This window comes from Gorilla gorilla, chromosome 6 (genome assembly GCF_029281585.2).
Source record: "Gorilla gorilla gorilla isolate KB3781 chromosome 6, NHGRI_mGorGor1-v2.1_pri, whole genome shotgun sequence".
Classification (NCBI taxonomy): domain Eukaryota; kingdom Metazoa; phylum Chordata; class Mammalia; order Primates; family Hominidae; genus Gorilla; species Gorilla gorilla.
The window spans coordinates 64,013,595-64,031,565 of record NC_073230.2 but is presented as its reverse complement, the minus strand read 5'-3'; the positions used below and the strand labels follow the sequence as shown (position 1 = coordinate 64,031,565).

General features: G+C 41.5%; 1 protein-coding gene across 3 annotated transcripts in view; it reads left to right on the top strand.

Annotated features, from left to right (window-relative positions):
- SEPTIN14 (septin 14) overlaps positions 1–17,971 on the top strand; it is a 68,511-nt gene that overhangs the window by 11,109 nt on the left and 39,431 nt on the right. For all 3 annotated transcript variants that reach the window (XM_055347103.2, XM_019031255.3, XM_063708110.1), the window contains exons 3-6: positions 4,066–4,186; positions 5,961–6,156; positions 7,554–7,740; positions 16,098–16,259. In XM_055347103.2, the coding sequence (XP_055203078.1) occupies positions 4,066–4,186; positions 5,961–6,156; positions 7,554–7,740; positions 16,098–16,259 (666 nt within the window). The remainder of the gene's footprint in view (positions 1–4,065; positions 4,187–5,960; positions 6,157–7,553; positions 7,741–16,097; positions 16,260–17,971) is intronic.

Here is a 17,971-nt window from a genome sequence, read left to right as displayed (position 1 = left end):
AATAGGGAAAAGAGGAAGGAGATAGGATGTGGGGAATAGTCAAATGGAATATTATCTTTCATTTCAATATTTCAGGTGTTAAGAAAAATTTATTTGCACACTTACTAGTTGTACAATTAAAATTATAGTAGTAAAAAAGAATTTTTGCAGCTATGCACATGACAGAAATTAATGTATAATTTTCTCTTTTTGTGATGTCTTTGCCAGGTGTTTTTTGTTCGTTTGTTTGTTTTTTTGAGATGGAGTCTCACTCTGTCGCCCAGGCTGGAGTGCATGGTGTAATCTCAGCTCACTGCAACCTCTGCCTCCTGGGTTCAAGGGATTCTCCTGCCTTAGCCTCCCAGGTAGCTGGGATTACAGGCACGTGCCACCATGCCCGGCTAATTTTTTGTGTTTAGTAGAGATGGAGTTTCACCATGTTGGTCAGGCTGGTCTCGAACTCCTGACCTCAGGTGATCCAACCCGCCTCGACCTCACAGAGTGCTAGGATACAGGCATGAGCCACCGCCCCTGGCCTGTCAGGTGTTTATATTGCCATTATATCTGGTTTCATAAAATACATTGGAAAAAATTGCCCCCTCTTCTGTTTTGTAGAGAGTTTGTGTGAATTTTTCTTTTAACTGCTTGTTGATAGAATTCAATAGTGAAACCAGCAGGGCCTGAAGATTTCTTTGTGGAAAGGTTTTTGACTATAATTTTTTCAATAGATATATGACTATTCAGATTTCCTATTTCCCATTGTGTCATTTTTATAATTTGTTTTTTTCCAATGAAATTTATTTATTTTCAAGTTTGTTGGCAAAAGAGTTATTTCAAAATCATTGGCAAAATGTGTTCATCAATGTGTTCACAGTAGTCTAATTTTGTTATCTGTGTGGTCTGTAGTAATGTTCTCCCACTTCTGCTATGAGCAATTTGTGTTTTGGGTGTTTTTTGTTTGTTTGTTTTTTGTTTTTTTGAGATGGAGTCTTGCTCTGTTGCCCAGGCTGGAGTGCAGTGGTGCGATCTCAGCTCACCGCAACCTCTGCCTCCCAGGTTCAAGTGATTCTCCTACCTCAGCCTCCTGAGTAGCTGGTATTACAGGCGTGTGCCACCATGCCCGGCTAATTTTTGTATTTTTAGTAGAGACGGGGTTTTTCCATGTTGGTCAGGCTGGTCTCGAACTCCTGACCTCAGGTGATCTCCCTGCCTCAGCCTCCCAAAGTGCTGGGATTAGAGGCGTGAGCCACCATGCCTGGCTGTTTTGGGTGTTTTTATTAGTCCAGCTAGGTGTTTATCAATCTTATCAATCTTTTCAAAGCAGCAAATTTTTGCTTATTTAATTTTTTCTAAGACCTATTTCCTATTTCTTTGCTTTCTGCTTTTATTTATTTATTTTTGAGATGTAGTCTCCCTCTGTTGCCCAGGCTGGAATGCAGTGGTCCGATTTCAGTTCACTGCAACCTCTGCCTCCCTGGCTCAAGGGATTCACCTGCCTCAGCCTCCTGAGTAGCTGGGATTACAGGCTCCTGCCACCATGCTGGGCTCATTTTTGTATATTTAGTAGAGACAGGGTTTCACTATGTTGGCCAGGCTGGTCTCGAACTCCTAACCTCAAGTGATCCTTCTGCCTCAGCCTCTCAAACTGCTGGGATTTCAGGCGTGAGCCAACATGCCTGGCCATGCTTTCTGCTTTTATCTTAATTTTATAATTTTTGTTTTTCTCCTGGGATTTTTGTCTTTTTACTCATTGTGTATGCACACTTTCCTTTATGTCTCTGCACATTTATAATAGCTGTTTTAACATCTCTATTAGTAGGCCGGGCGCGGTGGCTCATGCCTGTAATCCCAGCACTTTGAGAGGCCGAGGCGGGCGGATCACGAGGTCAGGAGATCGAGACCATCCTGGCTAACACGGTGAAGCCCCATCTCTACTAAAAATACAAAAAATTAGCCGGGCGTAGTGGCGGGTGCCTGTAGTCCCAGCTACTCGGGAGGCTGAGGCAGGAGAATGGCGTGAACCCAGGAGGCGGAGCTTGCAGTGAGCCATCGTGCCACTGCACTGCAGCCTGGGCGACAGAGCGAGACTCCGTCTCAAAAAAAAAAAAAAAAATCTCTGTTAGTAGATCGGGCTCAGTGACTCACACTTGTAATCCCAGCCCTTTGGAGGCTAAGGCAGGAGGATTGTTTGAGCTCAGGAATTCAAGACCAGCCCAAGCAACATGGTGCGACCCCGTCTCTATCAAAAATACAAAAATTAGCCAGGTGCAGTGGATCACACCTGTAATCCCAGCACTTTGGAAGGCCGAGGCAGGCGCATCACCTGAGGTCAGGAGTTCGAGACCAGCCTGGCCAACATGGTGAAACCCCTTCTCTACAAAAAATACAAAAATTGGCTGGGCATGGTGGCGCATGCATGTAGTCCCAGCTTTTCTAGAGGCTGAGGCTGGAAAATTGCTGGAGCCCGGGTGATGGAGGTTGCAGTGAGTCGAGATCTCAGCTTACTGCAACCTCTGCCTCCCAGGCCGATTAGCATGTTCTTGTTTTATAAAGGTACAAAATAAATGTAGACAACATCTACTGAGCTGATTGTTGATGCTTCTACCTTAAAATCTTTCCTACTGATTTATAATTCCTTTATTCTCACATATACTAAAACATTTTTAAAGCGGGTTAATTTAGATAAAAAGGTGTTTTGTATTCCTCATAAAATAGTGTTAAGAACTGTGAAGTATGCTGAGCTGTCATTGCAAAGTGGTATTTAATGTGTTTATAGGTGTGCAGGGGGTTGTATAATTCTCATTTTTAAAATAGAAGTGCTTAGAAATAAAAAATGAATGATCTTTTAACCTTTTAAAAATGATCAGTTGGTAACTTTGTGTGTAATACTGATGGATTTCTAATTTTCTAGAACAGTGTTATTAGTGGTAGATTTCTTCGATATAACACAAGTCCCCAGAGGGTATATAACAAATTTGAAGTATACATCATTTTATTTTTTAAAAATTTCCAATTGATTTTGGTTTCCTCACATATGTAGAGGATCTCCAGCTTACAATCATTCAACTTAAATTGTTGACTCTATGATAGTGCTGTTTTTCACTTTATTTGATAAATTACATGAGATATTTAATACTTTATTATAACATAAGCTTTGTGTTAGTTGATTTTGCCCAACTGTAGGCTAATGTAAGTGTTCTGAGCATGTTTAAGGTAGGCAAAGCTGAGCTATAATGTTCAGTTTTGTTATGTGTGTTAAATGCAGTTTTGACTTACAATATGTTCAATTTAGGAGGGGTTTCTTGGGACATAGCCTCATCATAAGTTGAGAAGCATCTGGATTAACATGTGTGGGATTTTCTCGATATATTAATACGCTGCAACAGAATGAAAGGATGTTAAAGTTTTTTTCTTTTTTCTTATGGAAGAAATAATTTATTATGTTACAGTAATACATTAGAGTTTCTTGTAGTATTTCCTTAATTCCCTATTTAATTAATTAATTTATTTATTTTTTGAGACAGAGTTTCACTCTGTCACCCAGGCTGGAGTGCAGTGGTGTGCTCTTGCCTCACTGAACCTCCCCCTCCCGGGTTCAAGTGATTCTCCTACCTCAGCCTCCTGAGTAGCTGGGATTACAAGCATGCACCACCAATTCTGTATTTTTAGTACAAGCATGCCCGGCTAATTTTGTATTTTTAGTAGAGATGGGGTTTCACAATGTTGGCCAGGCTGGTCTCGAACTCCTGACCTCATGATCTGCCCACCTCAGCCTCCCAAAGTGCTGGGATTACAGGCATGACCCACCGTGCCTGTCCCCTGTCTCTTTTAAAATTTAGAAACAGAGCCTCTTTGAGTGTGCTGAGAGATAGATTCACTTTATTTATAAAAATAATAGCCAAATCTATGTGTTTGAACACAGACTTCTATTTTCACAAATTTACTTCATATATTTGCATCTTGTCTGAGGTATGATAATCAAATGATAAACAATTCTAATTTATTTGATGTACTATAATCATTTTCCTTTCAAATGACTTCATTTTTTATTCTAACACAAAACTCTAAATTTTTGTTTTATTTAAGCAAAAAGAAAATAATATTCGTTGTTTAACTACGATTGGACATTTTGGTTTTGAATGTTTGCCCAATCAGTTGGTGAGCAGATCTATCCGACAAGGATTCACTTTTAATATTCTCTGTGTGGGTAAGTGTCAAACACCTCGTTTGAATTATTCCTTCATTTTTCCCAATGTTCATTTCAACTTATCTTAAGCAGTGTAACATTGATGCTATTAATTCAAATATATCTTCATGTTTACAGTGATTCTCATCGTAGCCATATTATGTAATCCTTTTATTTTTTGAGACAGGTTCTCACTTTGTTGCCCAGGCTGGAGTGCAATGGTGTGATTGTGGCTCACTGTAGCCTCAGCCGCCTAGGCTCAAGCAATCTGCCCACCTCAGCTTCCCAAAGTGCTGGGATTACAGGCATGAGACACCACACTCGACCTGTAGAGACTGTTAAAAATTGACACATTCCTGTGCTCTTAAAAGTCTGATGTAGCTTAGTGTATACTTTCTTTCTCCATTATGTAAATGACTGAGAGAATCAGGGGTAGCATGTACATATATTCATTTATTTTTTGAGACGGAGTCTTGCTCTGTTGCCCAGGCTGGAGTGCAGTGGCGCAATCTCGGCTCACTGCAAGCTCCGCCTCCCGGGTTCATGCCATTCTCCTGCCTCAGCCTCCCAAGTAACTGGGACTACAGGCGCCCACCAATACACCCGGCTAATTTTTTGTATTTTTAGTACAGACGGGATTTCACCATGTTAGCCAGGATGGTCTCGATCTCCTGACCTCGTGATCCGCCCGCCTCAGCCTCCCAAAGTGCTGGGATTACAGGCGTGAGCCACTGCGCCCGGCCTAGCATGTATACTTTCAAGGCCATCCCAGTCTTTGAAGTATTTGAGACCCTTTATTTATTTTTAAAATTAATATTATTTTTAATTGAAAAATCATAGTTATTTCCATGTATGGATACAATGTGAGGTTTTGCTATATGTTTACAATTTGGAATGATTCAATCAAGTGAATTAACATATCTATTACCCGGTTTACTTGTCATTTTTTTATGATGAGACATTTGAAATTAACTCTCTTGATTATTTTGAAATATACAATACATTGACTATAATCACTCTGCTGTGCAATAGATCTCAAAACTTATTTCTACCCCTGTTTGAAACTGTTTGCTAAGGATGATGGCCTCTAGCTCCATCCATGTTCCTGCAAAGGACATGATCTCCTTCTTTTTCATGGCTGTGTAGTATTCCATGGTGTGTATGTACCATATTTTCTTTATCCAGTCTACCATTGATGAACATTTAGGTTGATTCCATGTCTTTGCTACTGTGAATAGTGCTACAATGAGCTCTGATGGTTTGCTAAGGATGATGGCCTCCAGCTCCATCCATGTTCCTACAAAGGACATGATCTCCTTCTTTTTTATGGCTGAGAACATGTGCCATGTTCTCACTTGTAAGTGGGAGCTAAATGATCAGAACACATGGACACAAAAAGGGGAATAACAGACACTGGTGTCTACCTGAGGGTGGAGGTTTGGAGGAGGGAGAGGATCAGATAAAATAACTATTGGTTGCCATGCTTAGTACCTGGGTGATGAAATAATCTGTACAACAAACCCTCATATCATGAGTTTACTGATATAACAAACCTGCACGTGTACTCCGAACCTAAAATAAAAGTAAAAAAAAAATAAAAGAAACTTTGTACCCTTTGACCAACTACTCCACCTTTCCTTTCTCCTGCTCCCCCAGCCTCTGGTAGCCAGAAATCTACTCTGTACTTCTATGAGTTCAACTTTCTAAGATTTTAAAAACCACTGTAGGAATTCAAAGTGTTGCTTTTTCTTAGCCCCTTTATGCCCCTATGACAATGACTCTATGTCTATTACAGGGGAAACTGGAATTGGAAAATCGACACTGATAGACACATTGTTTAATACTAACTTGAAAGATAACAAATCCTCACATTTTTACTCAAATGTTGGACTTCAAATTCAGACATATGAACTTCAGGAAAGCAATGTTCAGTTGAAATTGACTGTTGTGGAGACAGTAGGGTATGGTGATCAAATAGACAAAGAAGCCAGGTGAGTGTTTTCTTATTTAAATTAAAAAAGGTTTTCTTATTTCAAGGAATTTGACTTCCTTTGCCATAGACTAATTTGTGTAAGTAATACCTTTTCTTCCAGATTTTAATATTTTCCTAAGTAATGTTCTTTTCTTATAAGATTAATACTTTTGTATATAATTGACTTTCTTACAAGATTTTTATTTAACCAGTTATAGCAAAAAACTTTAAATATAGCTTCTATTAGTTTTAGCTTATTTCCTTATTTCTTTATTTAACTTTATTTGTACAAATTTTCCGTAGACGTTGTACTAATTTACATTCCCACCAACAGTGTCTAAGGGTTCCCATTTCTGTGTACCCTTGCCAAATTATGTTATTTAATTATTTTTATTATTATTTTTTGAGACAGTTTTTCATTTCATCACCCAGGCTGGAGTGCAGTGGCACAAGCTTGGCTCACTGCAGCTTCGACCTCCTAGGCTTAAGTGAATTCTTCCACCTCAGCCTCTTGAGTAACTGGGACTACAGGCACATGCCACCATGCCTGGCTAATTTTAAAAATTGTTTGTATAGATGGGGTCTTGCTATGTTGCCCAGGCTGGTGTCAAACTCCTGGTCTCAAGTGATCCTCCTACCTTGGCCTTCCAAAGTGCTGGGATTACAGACATGAGCCACTCTACTTGGCCTGTTATTTTTTGTCTTTTTTTTTTGAGACGGAGTCTTGCTCTGTTGCCCAGGCTAGAGCGCAGTGGTGCGATCTCGGCTCACTGTAAGCTTTGTCTCCTGGGTTCATGCTATTCTCCTACCTCAGCTTCCCGAGTACCTGGGACTACAGGCGCCTGCCACCACACCCAGATAATTTTTGTATTTTTAGCAGAGACAGGGTTTCACCGTATTAGCCAGGATGGTCTTGAACTCCTGACCTCGTGATCCACCCACCTTGGCCTCCCAAAGTGCTGTGATTACAGGCGTGAGCCACCGTGCCTGGCCATTTTTTATCTTTTTAACAATAGCCATTCTGACTGAGATAAGATGATATCTCATTGTGGTTTTGCTTTGTATTTTGGTGTTCTGAAAAATGTCTATTCATGTCCTTTGCCCACTTTTTAATGGGATTATTTGTTCTTCTTGTTGTTGTTGTTTAGTTGCTTGCATTCTTTGTATATTCTGGATACTAGTCCCCTGTCAGATGCATCCAGCTTTCCTCTATGTTTACATTTTGCATAACCATAGAGTAAAGCATGAACCTTATTATTGGTTTAGAATTAACATCTTTGTATGGACATGTTATGAACTTTTTCTTCATCACTATAGCAAACTGCTTACATACATGTTAACTGCTCATTAAGTGGTCAAAAAGCAGGCTTTAGATTTTATTAATCTGTTATGCTAAATGTATAAATTTTTTTTTAGCTACCAACCAATAGTTGACTATATAGATGCCCAATTTGAGGCCTATCTTCAAGAAGAACTGAAGATTAAACGTTCCTTGTTTGAGTACCATGATTCTCGCGTCCACGTGTGTCTTTACTTCATTTCACCTACAGGACATTCCCTGAAGTCTCTTGATCTATTAACAATGAAGAACCTTGACAGTAAGGTATGTTTGGTAAATCTACCATCTTTTTTTTTTTTGAGACGGAGTCTCCCTCTGTCGCCCAGGCTGGAGTGCGGTGGTGCGATCTCACCGCAAGCTCCGCCTCCCAGGTTCACGCCATTCTCCAGCTTCAGCCCCCCGAATAGCTGGGACTACAGGCACCTGCCACCACGCCCGGCTAATTTTTTTGCATTTTTAGTAGAGATGGGGTTTCACCATGTTAGCCAGGATGGTCTCGATCTCCTGACCTCGTGATCCTCCCGCCTTGGCCTCCCAGAGTGCTGGGATTACAGGTGTGAGCCACCGTGCCCAGCCTTCTTTTTCTTTTTTTTTGTATTTGAGGCAGGGTCTTGCTCTGTCACCCAGGCTAGAGTGCAGTGGCGTCATCATAGCTCACTGCAGCCTCAACCTCCTGGGCTCAAGCAATCTTCCCACCTTAGCCATCCGAGCAACTGGGACAGGAGTGTGCTACCAAGATTGGCTAATTTTTGTATTTTTTGTAGAGACAGGGTTTCACTATGTTGCCCAGGCTGAACTTGAACTTCTGGCTCAAGTGATCCACCCACCTTGCCCTCCCAGAGTTGTTGGGATTACAGGCGTGAGCCATTGCTCCTGGTCTCAACCTTTCATGATATAATATTAATTTTGAGATAATAACACATCTTGAAGGCACTTGCATGCAAGTGTAGTTACATATCTTTAGGTGATTTCATCATTATGCAAACATCTTAGAGTGTATCTACACATACCTACGTGATATAGCCTACTACGCATCTAGGCTATAGCCTTTTATGGTATGGCCTATTGCTCCTAGGCTACAAACCTGGATAGCATGGTACTGTACGGAATACTGTAGAATTATAACACAATGGTAAGTATCTGTGTATCTATTTTATTTTGTTTTATTTTGAGATGGAGTCTTACTGTCTCCCAGGCTGGAGTGCAGTGGCACAATCTTGGCTCACTGCAACCTCTGCCTCCCGGGTTCAAGTGATTCTCTGGCCTCAGCCTCCCAAGTAGCTGGGACTATAGGCCTGACAGGCCTGTGCCACCATGCCCGGCTAATTTTTTTTTTTTTTTTTTTTTGGCGGAGTTTCATTCTTGTTGCCCAGGCCAGAGTGCAATGGCGTGATCTGGGCTCACTGCAACCTCCACCTCCTGGGTTCAAGCGATTCTCCTGCCTCAGCCTTCTGAGTAGATGAGATTACAGGCATGTGCCACCATGCCTGGCTAATTTTGTATTTTTAGTAGAGACGGGGTTTCTCCATGTTGGTCAAGCTGGTCTCGAACTCCCGACCTCAGGTTATCCACCCACCTCAGCCTCTCAAAATGCTGAGATTACAGGCGTGAGCCACTGTGCTCGGCCTAATTTTTGTATTTTTAATAGAGACGGAGTCTTGCCATGTTGGCCAGGCTGGTCTTGAACTCCTGACCTCAAGTGATCTGCTCGCCTCAGCCTCCCAAAGCACGAACCACTGCTCCCAGCCTTGTCTGTGTATCTAAACATAAAAAAAGTTTCAGTATTAGACAAATAATAGATGCTGGGCCCTTTATAAGGGGGAAGGGTGGGAGGAGGTTGAGATTTGAAAAATTACCTATTGGGTACAATGCTCACTACTTGGGTGATGGGCACACGAGAGACCAAAACCTCACTAATATTCAATATATGTAAGTAACAAACCTGCACATATATCCCCTGAATCCAGAAATTAAATAAATAGATCTCTAAATAGCCAGGCGCGGAGGCTCACGCCTGTAATTCCAGCACTTTGGGAGGCCGAGGTAAGCGGATCACCTGAGGTCAGGAGTTCGAGACCAGCCTGGCCAACATCATGAAACCCTGTCTCTACTAAAAATACAGAAAATTAGCTGGGCGTTGTAGCAGGCGCCTGTAATCCCAGCTACTCATGAGACTGAGGCAGGAGAATCGCTTGAACCAGGGAGGCGGAGGTTGCAGTGAGCCGAGATTGCGCCACTGCACTCCAGCCTGGGCGACAGAGCAAGAGTCAGTAAATAAATAAATAAATAATAAATAAATAATAACAACAACAAAAAGCAAAGGTACAGTATTATAATATTATGGGAACAACATCATATGTTTGGCCCATCATTTACTAAAATGCCATTATGTGGTGCACGACTGTACCTGTCATTTTGTAATATATGTATATATCCTAATTATCTTTTTCTGTTAATATTTAAGGCATTTGCATCAGTGTGTTAGGGCTGGGATAGCAAAATGCCATAGACTGGGTGGTTTAAACAATGAAAATGTGTTTTCCTACAGTCTTAGAGGACAGAAGTCCAAGATCAAGGTGTCAGAAGATGTGCTTTCTTCTGAAATCTCTGTCCTTGTCTGGCAGATGACCACCTTATCTCTGTGTTCTCACATGGTGTTTTTCCTGGTGTCTCCTGGGTATCCACATTTTGTCTTTTTTTTTCGAGATGGAGTTTCGCTTTTGTTGCCCAGGCTGGAGTACAGTGGTGCAATCTCAGCTCACTGTAGCCTCTGCCTCCTGGGTTCAAGCAGTTCTCCTATCTTAGCCTCCTGAGTAGCTGGGATTACAGGCGCCCACCACCACACCCGGCTAATTTTTTGTGTTTTTAGTAGAGATGAGTTTCACCATGTTGGCCAGGCTGGTCTTGAACTCCTGACCTCAGGTGATCCACCCACCTCAGCCTCCCAAAGTGTTGGGATTACAGGCGTGAGTCACGGTGCCCGGCCTCACATTTTATCTTCTTATAAGGGTGCCAGTCAGTTTAGGTTGGGCCCCACTGTAACAGTCTCACTTTTTTTTTTTTTTAATGCCCAGGCTGGAGTGCCGTGGTGTGATCTTGGCTCACTGCAACCTCCGTCTCCCAGGTTCAAGGGATTCTCCTGCCTCAGCCTCCTGGGTAGCTGGGATTACAGGCATGCACCACTACACCCAGCTAATTTTTGTATTTTTAGTAGAGACGAGGTTTCACCATGTTGGCCAGGCTGGTCGCGAACTCCTAATCTCAGGTGATCTGCCCACCTCGGCCTCCCAAAGTGCTGGGATTACAGGCGTGAGCCATCGCACCTGACCCAGTCTCACTTTTTAATCACCTCTTTGAAGGCTTTATCTCAGTTGAGGTCACATTCTGAGGTACTGGGGGGTTGAGGCTTCAACATACAAATTTTTTGGTTGCTGGGGGAGACAATTCACATTTGATAGATTTCAACCTTGACTTACCTCCCAGATCACGGCCATTTGCCTATAGAGTAGCACCCTTGGGAGTAAGTTACAAGATCCCCAGTGGATGCCTGAAAGCATGCATGGTACAGAGCCTGATATATACTGTTTTTTTCTATGCATACATACCTATCATAAAGTTTTATTTATAAATGAGATGCAGTTCTCTTTTATTATTAGTTATTATTGTTAGTTTCTTAGATGCAGACTGAAGCTAACAGTAGTAACTAATAATAAAATAGAACAATTATAACAATACACTGTACTAAAAGTTATGTGAAAGTTACCTGTGTCTCTCAAAATATCTTTTTTTTTTTTTTTTTTCTGAGACGGAGTTTTGCTCTTGTTGCCCAGGCTGGAGTGCAGTGGCACAATCTCGGCTCACTGCAACCTCTGCTTCTCGGGTTCAAGTGATTCTCCTGCCTCAGCCTCCCGAGTAGCTGGGATCACAGGTGCCCGCTACCACGCCCGGCTAATTTTTTGTACTTTTAGTAGAGATGGGGTTTCCCCATGTTGGCCAGGCTGTTCTCAAACTCCTAACCTCAGGTGATCCGCCTGCCTCAGCCTCCCAAAGTACTGGGATTACAAGTGTGAGCCACCACGCCTGGCCTCATAATATCTTATTATACTGTACTCACTCTTCTTATGATGATGCGAAATAATACAATGCCTACGTGTTGAGATAAAATGAGGTGAATAGTGAGATAATTCATATCCAGGGTGAGAAGGAGTGGGTCAACATGACATTTCATCACAGTATTTAGAATTGCATGCAATTTAAAACTTGTACATTGCATATTTCTAGATTTTTTCGTTTAATATATTTGGACTGCTGTTGATTATGGGAAATTGTGGAAAGTGAAACTGGGCTGGGCTCTGTGGCTCATGCCTGTAATCTCAGCACTTTGGGAGGCTAACGCAGGAGCATCGCTTGAGCTCAGGAGCTCAAGACCAGCCTGGGCAATGTAGTGAGACCCCATCTCTACAAAAAAATAGAAAAATTAGCCAGGCATGGTGGTGTGCACCTGTGGGATTGCTTGAGCCCAGGAGTTCCAGGCTGCTATGAGCCAAGATCATGTCACTGCAATTCCAGCCTGGGCAACAAAGCAAGTTCCCGTTGAAAGAAAAGAGAGTGAAAGAGAGAAAGAGAGAAAGAAAGGAAGGAAGGAAGGAAGGAAGGAAGGAAGGGAGGAAGGGAGGGGGGAGGGAGGGAGGGAGGGAAGGAAGAAAGAAGGAGGGAAGGAAGTAAAAAAGAAGGAAAGAAAAGGAAGAAAGAGAAACTGTGGAAAATGGGGGATGCCTGTATTTTTAAAATAAAATTTACTATATGATACTGTGAAATAATCCCACTGATGTTTGACTAGTACCACTGATGGTGTGAAACAGAAAGCTTTTGTGATCCTGGTTACAGATCATATCAGACAGGATTCAGAATACAAGAGCCTGCAGGCAGCTACTGCTTGTTATATAGAAACAGCTAAGAAAAGCATAATTCTTTCCAGCAAAAACCTGGGACACACGAGAACTTCCTTTCAATAGGCTGCTTAAGCCCCATGGCTTCAGCAAAATCTCAAAATCGATATGAGACTCTGTTCACTTGATTAATTTTTCTAATTATTCAGCAGTTTTTTGTAGTTCGGTTTTATTGTACAGAAAATCAGTCCGTTGAATGTTTATGAAGATCAGAACATGCAATGTTGTAGATTTATCCATACAGAAGGAATTTTAATTTTTGAATACGTAAAGGTCACAGGACTTGTCAGTGGAAGCAGCTTTTGAATATTTGCTTTATCACTTGCTAGGTGTCTGTGACCTTGGGAAAAATGTCTAGCGCTTTCTGTGATTAAAAGCATGGGGAGGGCTGGGAGCCAGGGCTCACCCTGTAATCCCAGCACTTTGGGAGGCCGAGACAGGTGGATCACCTGAGGTCAGGAGTTTGAGAACAGCCTGACCAACATGGTGAAACCCTGTCTCTACTAAAAAACACAAAATTAGCTGGGCATGGTGGCACATGCCTGTAATCCCAGCTACTCGGGAGGCTGAGGCAGGATAATTGCTTGAACCCGCAGGCAGAGGTTGCAGTGAGCCGAGATCATGCCATTGCACTCCAGCCTGGGCAACAAGAGTGAAACTCTGTCTCCAAAAAAATAAATAAATAAAAAAGCATGGGTAGTGGGTTCAAGCTGCCTGCTTTCACAAACCTGACCCTGTTACTTGCTCACTGTGTGGCTTTGGGAAAATTATGATGCCTCAATTTCTTTCTCTGTAATATTCATGCAACTCTTCCATAAGTCTAAAATTATTTTTCATAAAAAATTTAGAAGGGCCAGATATGGTGGCTCACGCCTGTAATCCCAGCACTTTGGGAGGCTGAGGAGGGAGGATTGCCTGAGCCTGGAAGTTTGAGACCAGCTAGAACAACATAGTGAGACCCTGTCTCTACAAAAAATACAAAAAAATAGCTAGGCATGGCAGCATGTGCCTGTAGTTCCAGCTACTCAGGAGGCTGAGGTGGGAGGATTGCTTCAGCCCGGGAGGTTGAGGCTGCAGTGAGCTGTGATCATGCCACCGCACTGCAGACAGGGCCACAGATCAAGACCCTCTCTCTCTCTCTCAAAAAAAAAAAAAGGTTAAAAGTATATTTTCTTTTTTAAATATAGAAGGGCAATATACATATAAAGGAAATTGTCATATTATCAGATTCTTTTCCGCACTCAGCCCTAACAAAACATGCTGTCTTCAACTTAAAGTAGTTGAAGACATCTTTATTTAGTTGAAGAGAGAAAAAGTTCTAAGTTGGGTTCCTTTTATCCGAGGAATCTCAACTTTTACTATATATTGTTCAAACTGAAAAGAGACTTTGTACTTAATCTCAAATGTCATTAAGTAGTTGAAATAAATTAGATTTCTAGTTAAATTAAGAGCTGCTTCAAGTTCTTAATTAGTAGTACATTCAATAGTCAGGAATATACACTCTTTTTGTTGTTGTTGTTGTTGTTGAGACAGAGTTTCGCTCTTGTTGCCCAGGCTGGAGTGCAATGGCGCAATCTCGGATCACTGCAACCTCTGCCTCCTGGGTTCAAGCGATTCTCCTGCCTCAGCCTCCTGAGTAGCTGGGATTACAGGCATGAGCCACCACGCCTGGCTAATTTTGCATTTTTAGTAGAGACGGGGTTTGTCCATGTTGGTCAGGCTGGTCTTGAACTCCTGGCCCCAGGTGATCTGCCAGTCTTGGCCTCCCAAAGTGCTGGGATTACAGGCGTGAGCCACTGCGCCCGGCCTGTCCATGGATTTTTTTAAAAATGTGTTTTGAGCAATCTAAAACAAAAGCAGTCTGCCTAAAATTTATATTTATGTATTTCTGCTATATTACAGATATTGATTTTGTGGAGCTATAATTTAATAAGATATTTTAACAGTAATAAAACATTATATAATTTTGTATATTGTTATTTCCTAAAAAGTTTAGTTATTTAAGTGCAAATGCAAAAGGCAGGAGTGCTCATATTGAAGCACTAGGAAAAAACTTTGTGGGTAAAAATTCAACCTCAAATATGCAAATATTTAACTTTCAATGTGGAAATTATGTCTTTTTACAAAAGAAAAATGAACATATTTGTTTGCAAGGTGTTCTTATACACACACACGCACACACATACATACACACACGGCCTTTAGAATATGGTAACCAGGCCAGGTGTGGTGGCTCATGCCTGTAATCCCAACACTTTGGGAGGCTGAGGAGGTTGTATCCTGAGGTCAGGAGTTCGAGACTAGCCTGGCCAACATGGTGAAACCCTGTCTCTACTAAAAATGCAAAAATCAGCTGGGTATGGTGGCGGGCGCCTGTAATCCCAGCTACTCAGGAGGCTGAAGCAGGAGACTTGCTTGAACCGGGGAGGCAGACGTTGCCGTGAGCCTAGATTGTGCCATTGCACTCCAGCCTGGGCGACAGAGCAAGATTCCGCCTCAAAAAAAGAAAGAATATGGTAATCAAAAATATCTATATTCTTTTTAGGTGGTCTTTGAAAAACAATAGCAAATCTATCTGCAAACACATCTAAGTGGGGCAAGAGAGTGAAAATGGGACATTAATTAAGATTGATTGATGGAAAAAGTGATGTAAACAGTAGAAAGACAAAATCCCTTCCACAATTTTGAGGAAAGTTCTTTCAATTTGTCTTTTATCACTCAGCTTAATAAGAAATAAAATTGAAAATAAATTAAATAGACCAGGCACGGTGGCTCAGGCCTGTAATCCCAGCACTTTGGGAGGCTGAGGCGAGCGGATCACGAGGTCAGGAGATCGAGAATATCCTGGCTAACATGGTGAAACCCCGTCTCTACTAAAAATACCAAAAAGTAGCCGGGCGTGGTGGCGGGCGCCTGTAGTCCCAGCTACTCGGGAGGCTGAGGCAGGAGAATGGCATTAACCTGGGAGGCAGAGCTTGCAGTGAGCCGAGATCGTGCTACTGCACTCCAGAGCCTGGACAACAGAGCGAGACTCCGTCTCAAAAATAAATAAATAAATAAATAAATAAATAAATAAATAAATAAAATAATTTACATTGTCCTACTATTTACATTTTACTAACTCCATATGTGTAGAGGTATAAGGGATTTTTAGAAGAGAAACAAGGTTGAGACTTCTAAACCTGAATTTGGATAAAAGATGAATCTTCAAAAGTATTGATAATTTTGGAAAATAATTTTTAAGAAAAGCATGACAGCCAGTGATTACCTAGTTATGCAATTTGTTGTCAGAGATTGTGAAGGCTTTACTATAAAAACTATAGGATGGCCGGGCGCAGTGGCTCACGCCTGTAATCCCAGCACTTTGGGAGGCCGGGGCAGGCGGATCACGAGGTCAGGAGATTGAGACCATCCTGGCTAACACGGTGAAACCCCGTCTTTACTAAAAACACAAAAAGAAATTAGCCGGGCATGGTGGTGGGTGCCTGTGGTCCCAGCTACTCGGGAGGCTGAGGCAGGAGAGTGGCTTGAAGCCGGGAGGCGGAGCTTGCAGAGAGCCGAGCACTCCAGCCTGAGCGACAAAGCGAGACTCCGTCTCAAAACAAAAAACAAAAAACAAAAAAACTGTGGGATGAACAATGATGAGATTTTGTTTGTCTTCTTTCTTAATAGGTGAATATTATACCACTGATTGCCAAAGCAGACACAATTTCTAAAAATGATTTACAGACGTTTAAGAGTAAGATAATGAGTGAATTGATTAGCAATGGCATCCAGATATATCAGCTCCCAACAGATGAAGAAACTGCTGCTCAAGCGAACTCCTCAGTTAGTGTAAGTTTCAGTAACATATCTGACAAAGAGGCTAGAAATGAGTGTTTATCCAGAATCCAGTGTGAGAATTTTTAATTTTTTTAGTTTTGAAAAGCTTCTGCTGATAATCGATTCTTTGTAAACAGATTTATTTAGATTGAATTCATACACCATGTTCCTCAAGGATATTGGCCTATAATTTTCTTCTTGAAAGTGTGTTTTCTTGCTTTGATATCAAGGGGATGCTGCCTCATAAAATGACTCTGAAGGTGTTACCTCTTTTTTCTATTTTTTCAAAGAATTTGAGGATGTTTTATATTAAATTTTCTTTGAAAGTTTGGTAGAATTTACCCATGAAGTAATCTGGTCCTAGGCTATATTTTGGAGTTTTGAAAAATTACTTCTTTAGTTTCTCTATTTGTTATTGGTCTCTTTAAGCTCTCTATTTATTCTTCATTCCATCTTGGTAGTTTATATGTTTCTAGTAATTTCACCATTTCTTCTAAGTTGTCAAATTGGTTGGTGTATAATTGTTCATAATAGTCCCTTATAATTCTGTTTATTTCTGTAAGAAATAAACTTCTGTAATAAGTTGTAATGTCTTCTCTTTCATTTCTTATTTTATTAACATATTCTCTCTTTTTGTTCTTAGTCTAAGTAAGGGCTTTGATTTTGAGTTTTTTTTCCCCAAATCAACTCTTACCTTCATTGATTAATTTTTTGTTTTGTTTTCTTTTTTGAGACAGAGTCTCACTCTGTTGCCCAAGCTGGAGTGCAGTGGCACAATCTCGGCTCACTGTAAGCTCTATCTCCCGGCTTCAAGTGATTCTCCTGCCTCAGCCTCCCAAGTAGCTGGGATTAGAGGAGTATGCCACGACACTTGGCTAATTTTTGTGTTTTTAGTACAGACAGGGTTTCACCGTGTTGGCCAGGCTGGTCTCAAACTCCTGGCCTCAAGAGATCTGCTGGGATTACAGGTGTGAGCCACTGTGCCTGGCCGATTAAAATTTTTTTTATTCTCTATTTCATTTATTTATGCTCTAATCTTTGTTATTTCTTTCCTTCTGCTATTTGTGTGTGTGTGTGTTTGTGTGTGTGTAAAGTTAGGTTGTTTATTTGAGATCTCTTTTTTTTTTGAGACGGAGTCTCCATCTGTTGCCCAGGCTGGAGTGCAGTGGCGCAATCTCAGCTCACTGCAACCTCTGCCTCCCAGGTTCAAGTGATTCTCCTCCCTCAGCCTCCCGAGTAGCTGGGACTACAGGCGTGCGCCACCATATCTGGCTAATTTTTTTGTATTTTTAGTAGGATGGGGTTTCACCATGTTAGCCAGGCTTTCTCAAACTCCTGACCTTGGGCAATCTGCCTGCCTCGGCCTCACAAAGTGCTGGGATTACAGTCGTGAGCCAACCACACAGGCGAGATATTTTTTTAAAAAAAGATGTAAGTGTTTACTACTATAAACTTCCTTCGTTTTTTATTTTAGATTCAGAGGGTATAAGTGCATATTTGTCAAATAGATATATTGCATAATGGTGAGGTTTGGCTTCTAGTGTAACTATCCTGAAATAGTAAATATTGTACCCAACAGATCATTTTTTTTTTTGAGACATGATCTCGCTCTGTTGCCCTGGCTGGTGTGCAGTGGCGTGATCACATCTCACTACCAATAGATAATTTTTTGACCATCGGCCTCCTCCCAATCTCTCCCTTTTGGAGTCTCACTATCTATTGTT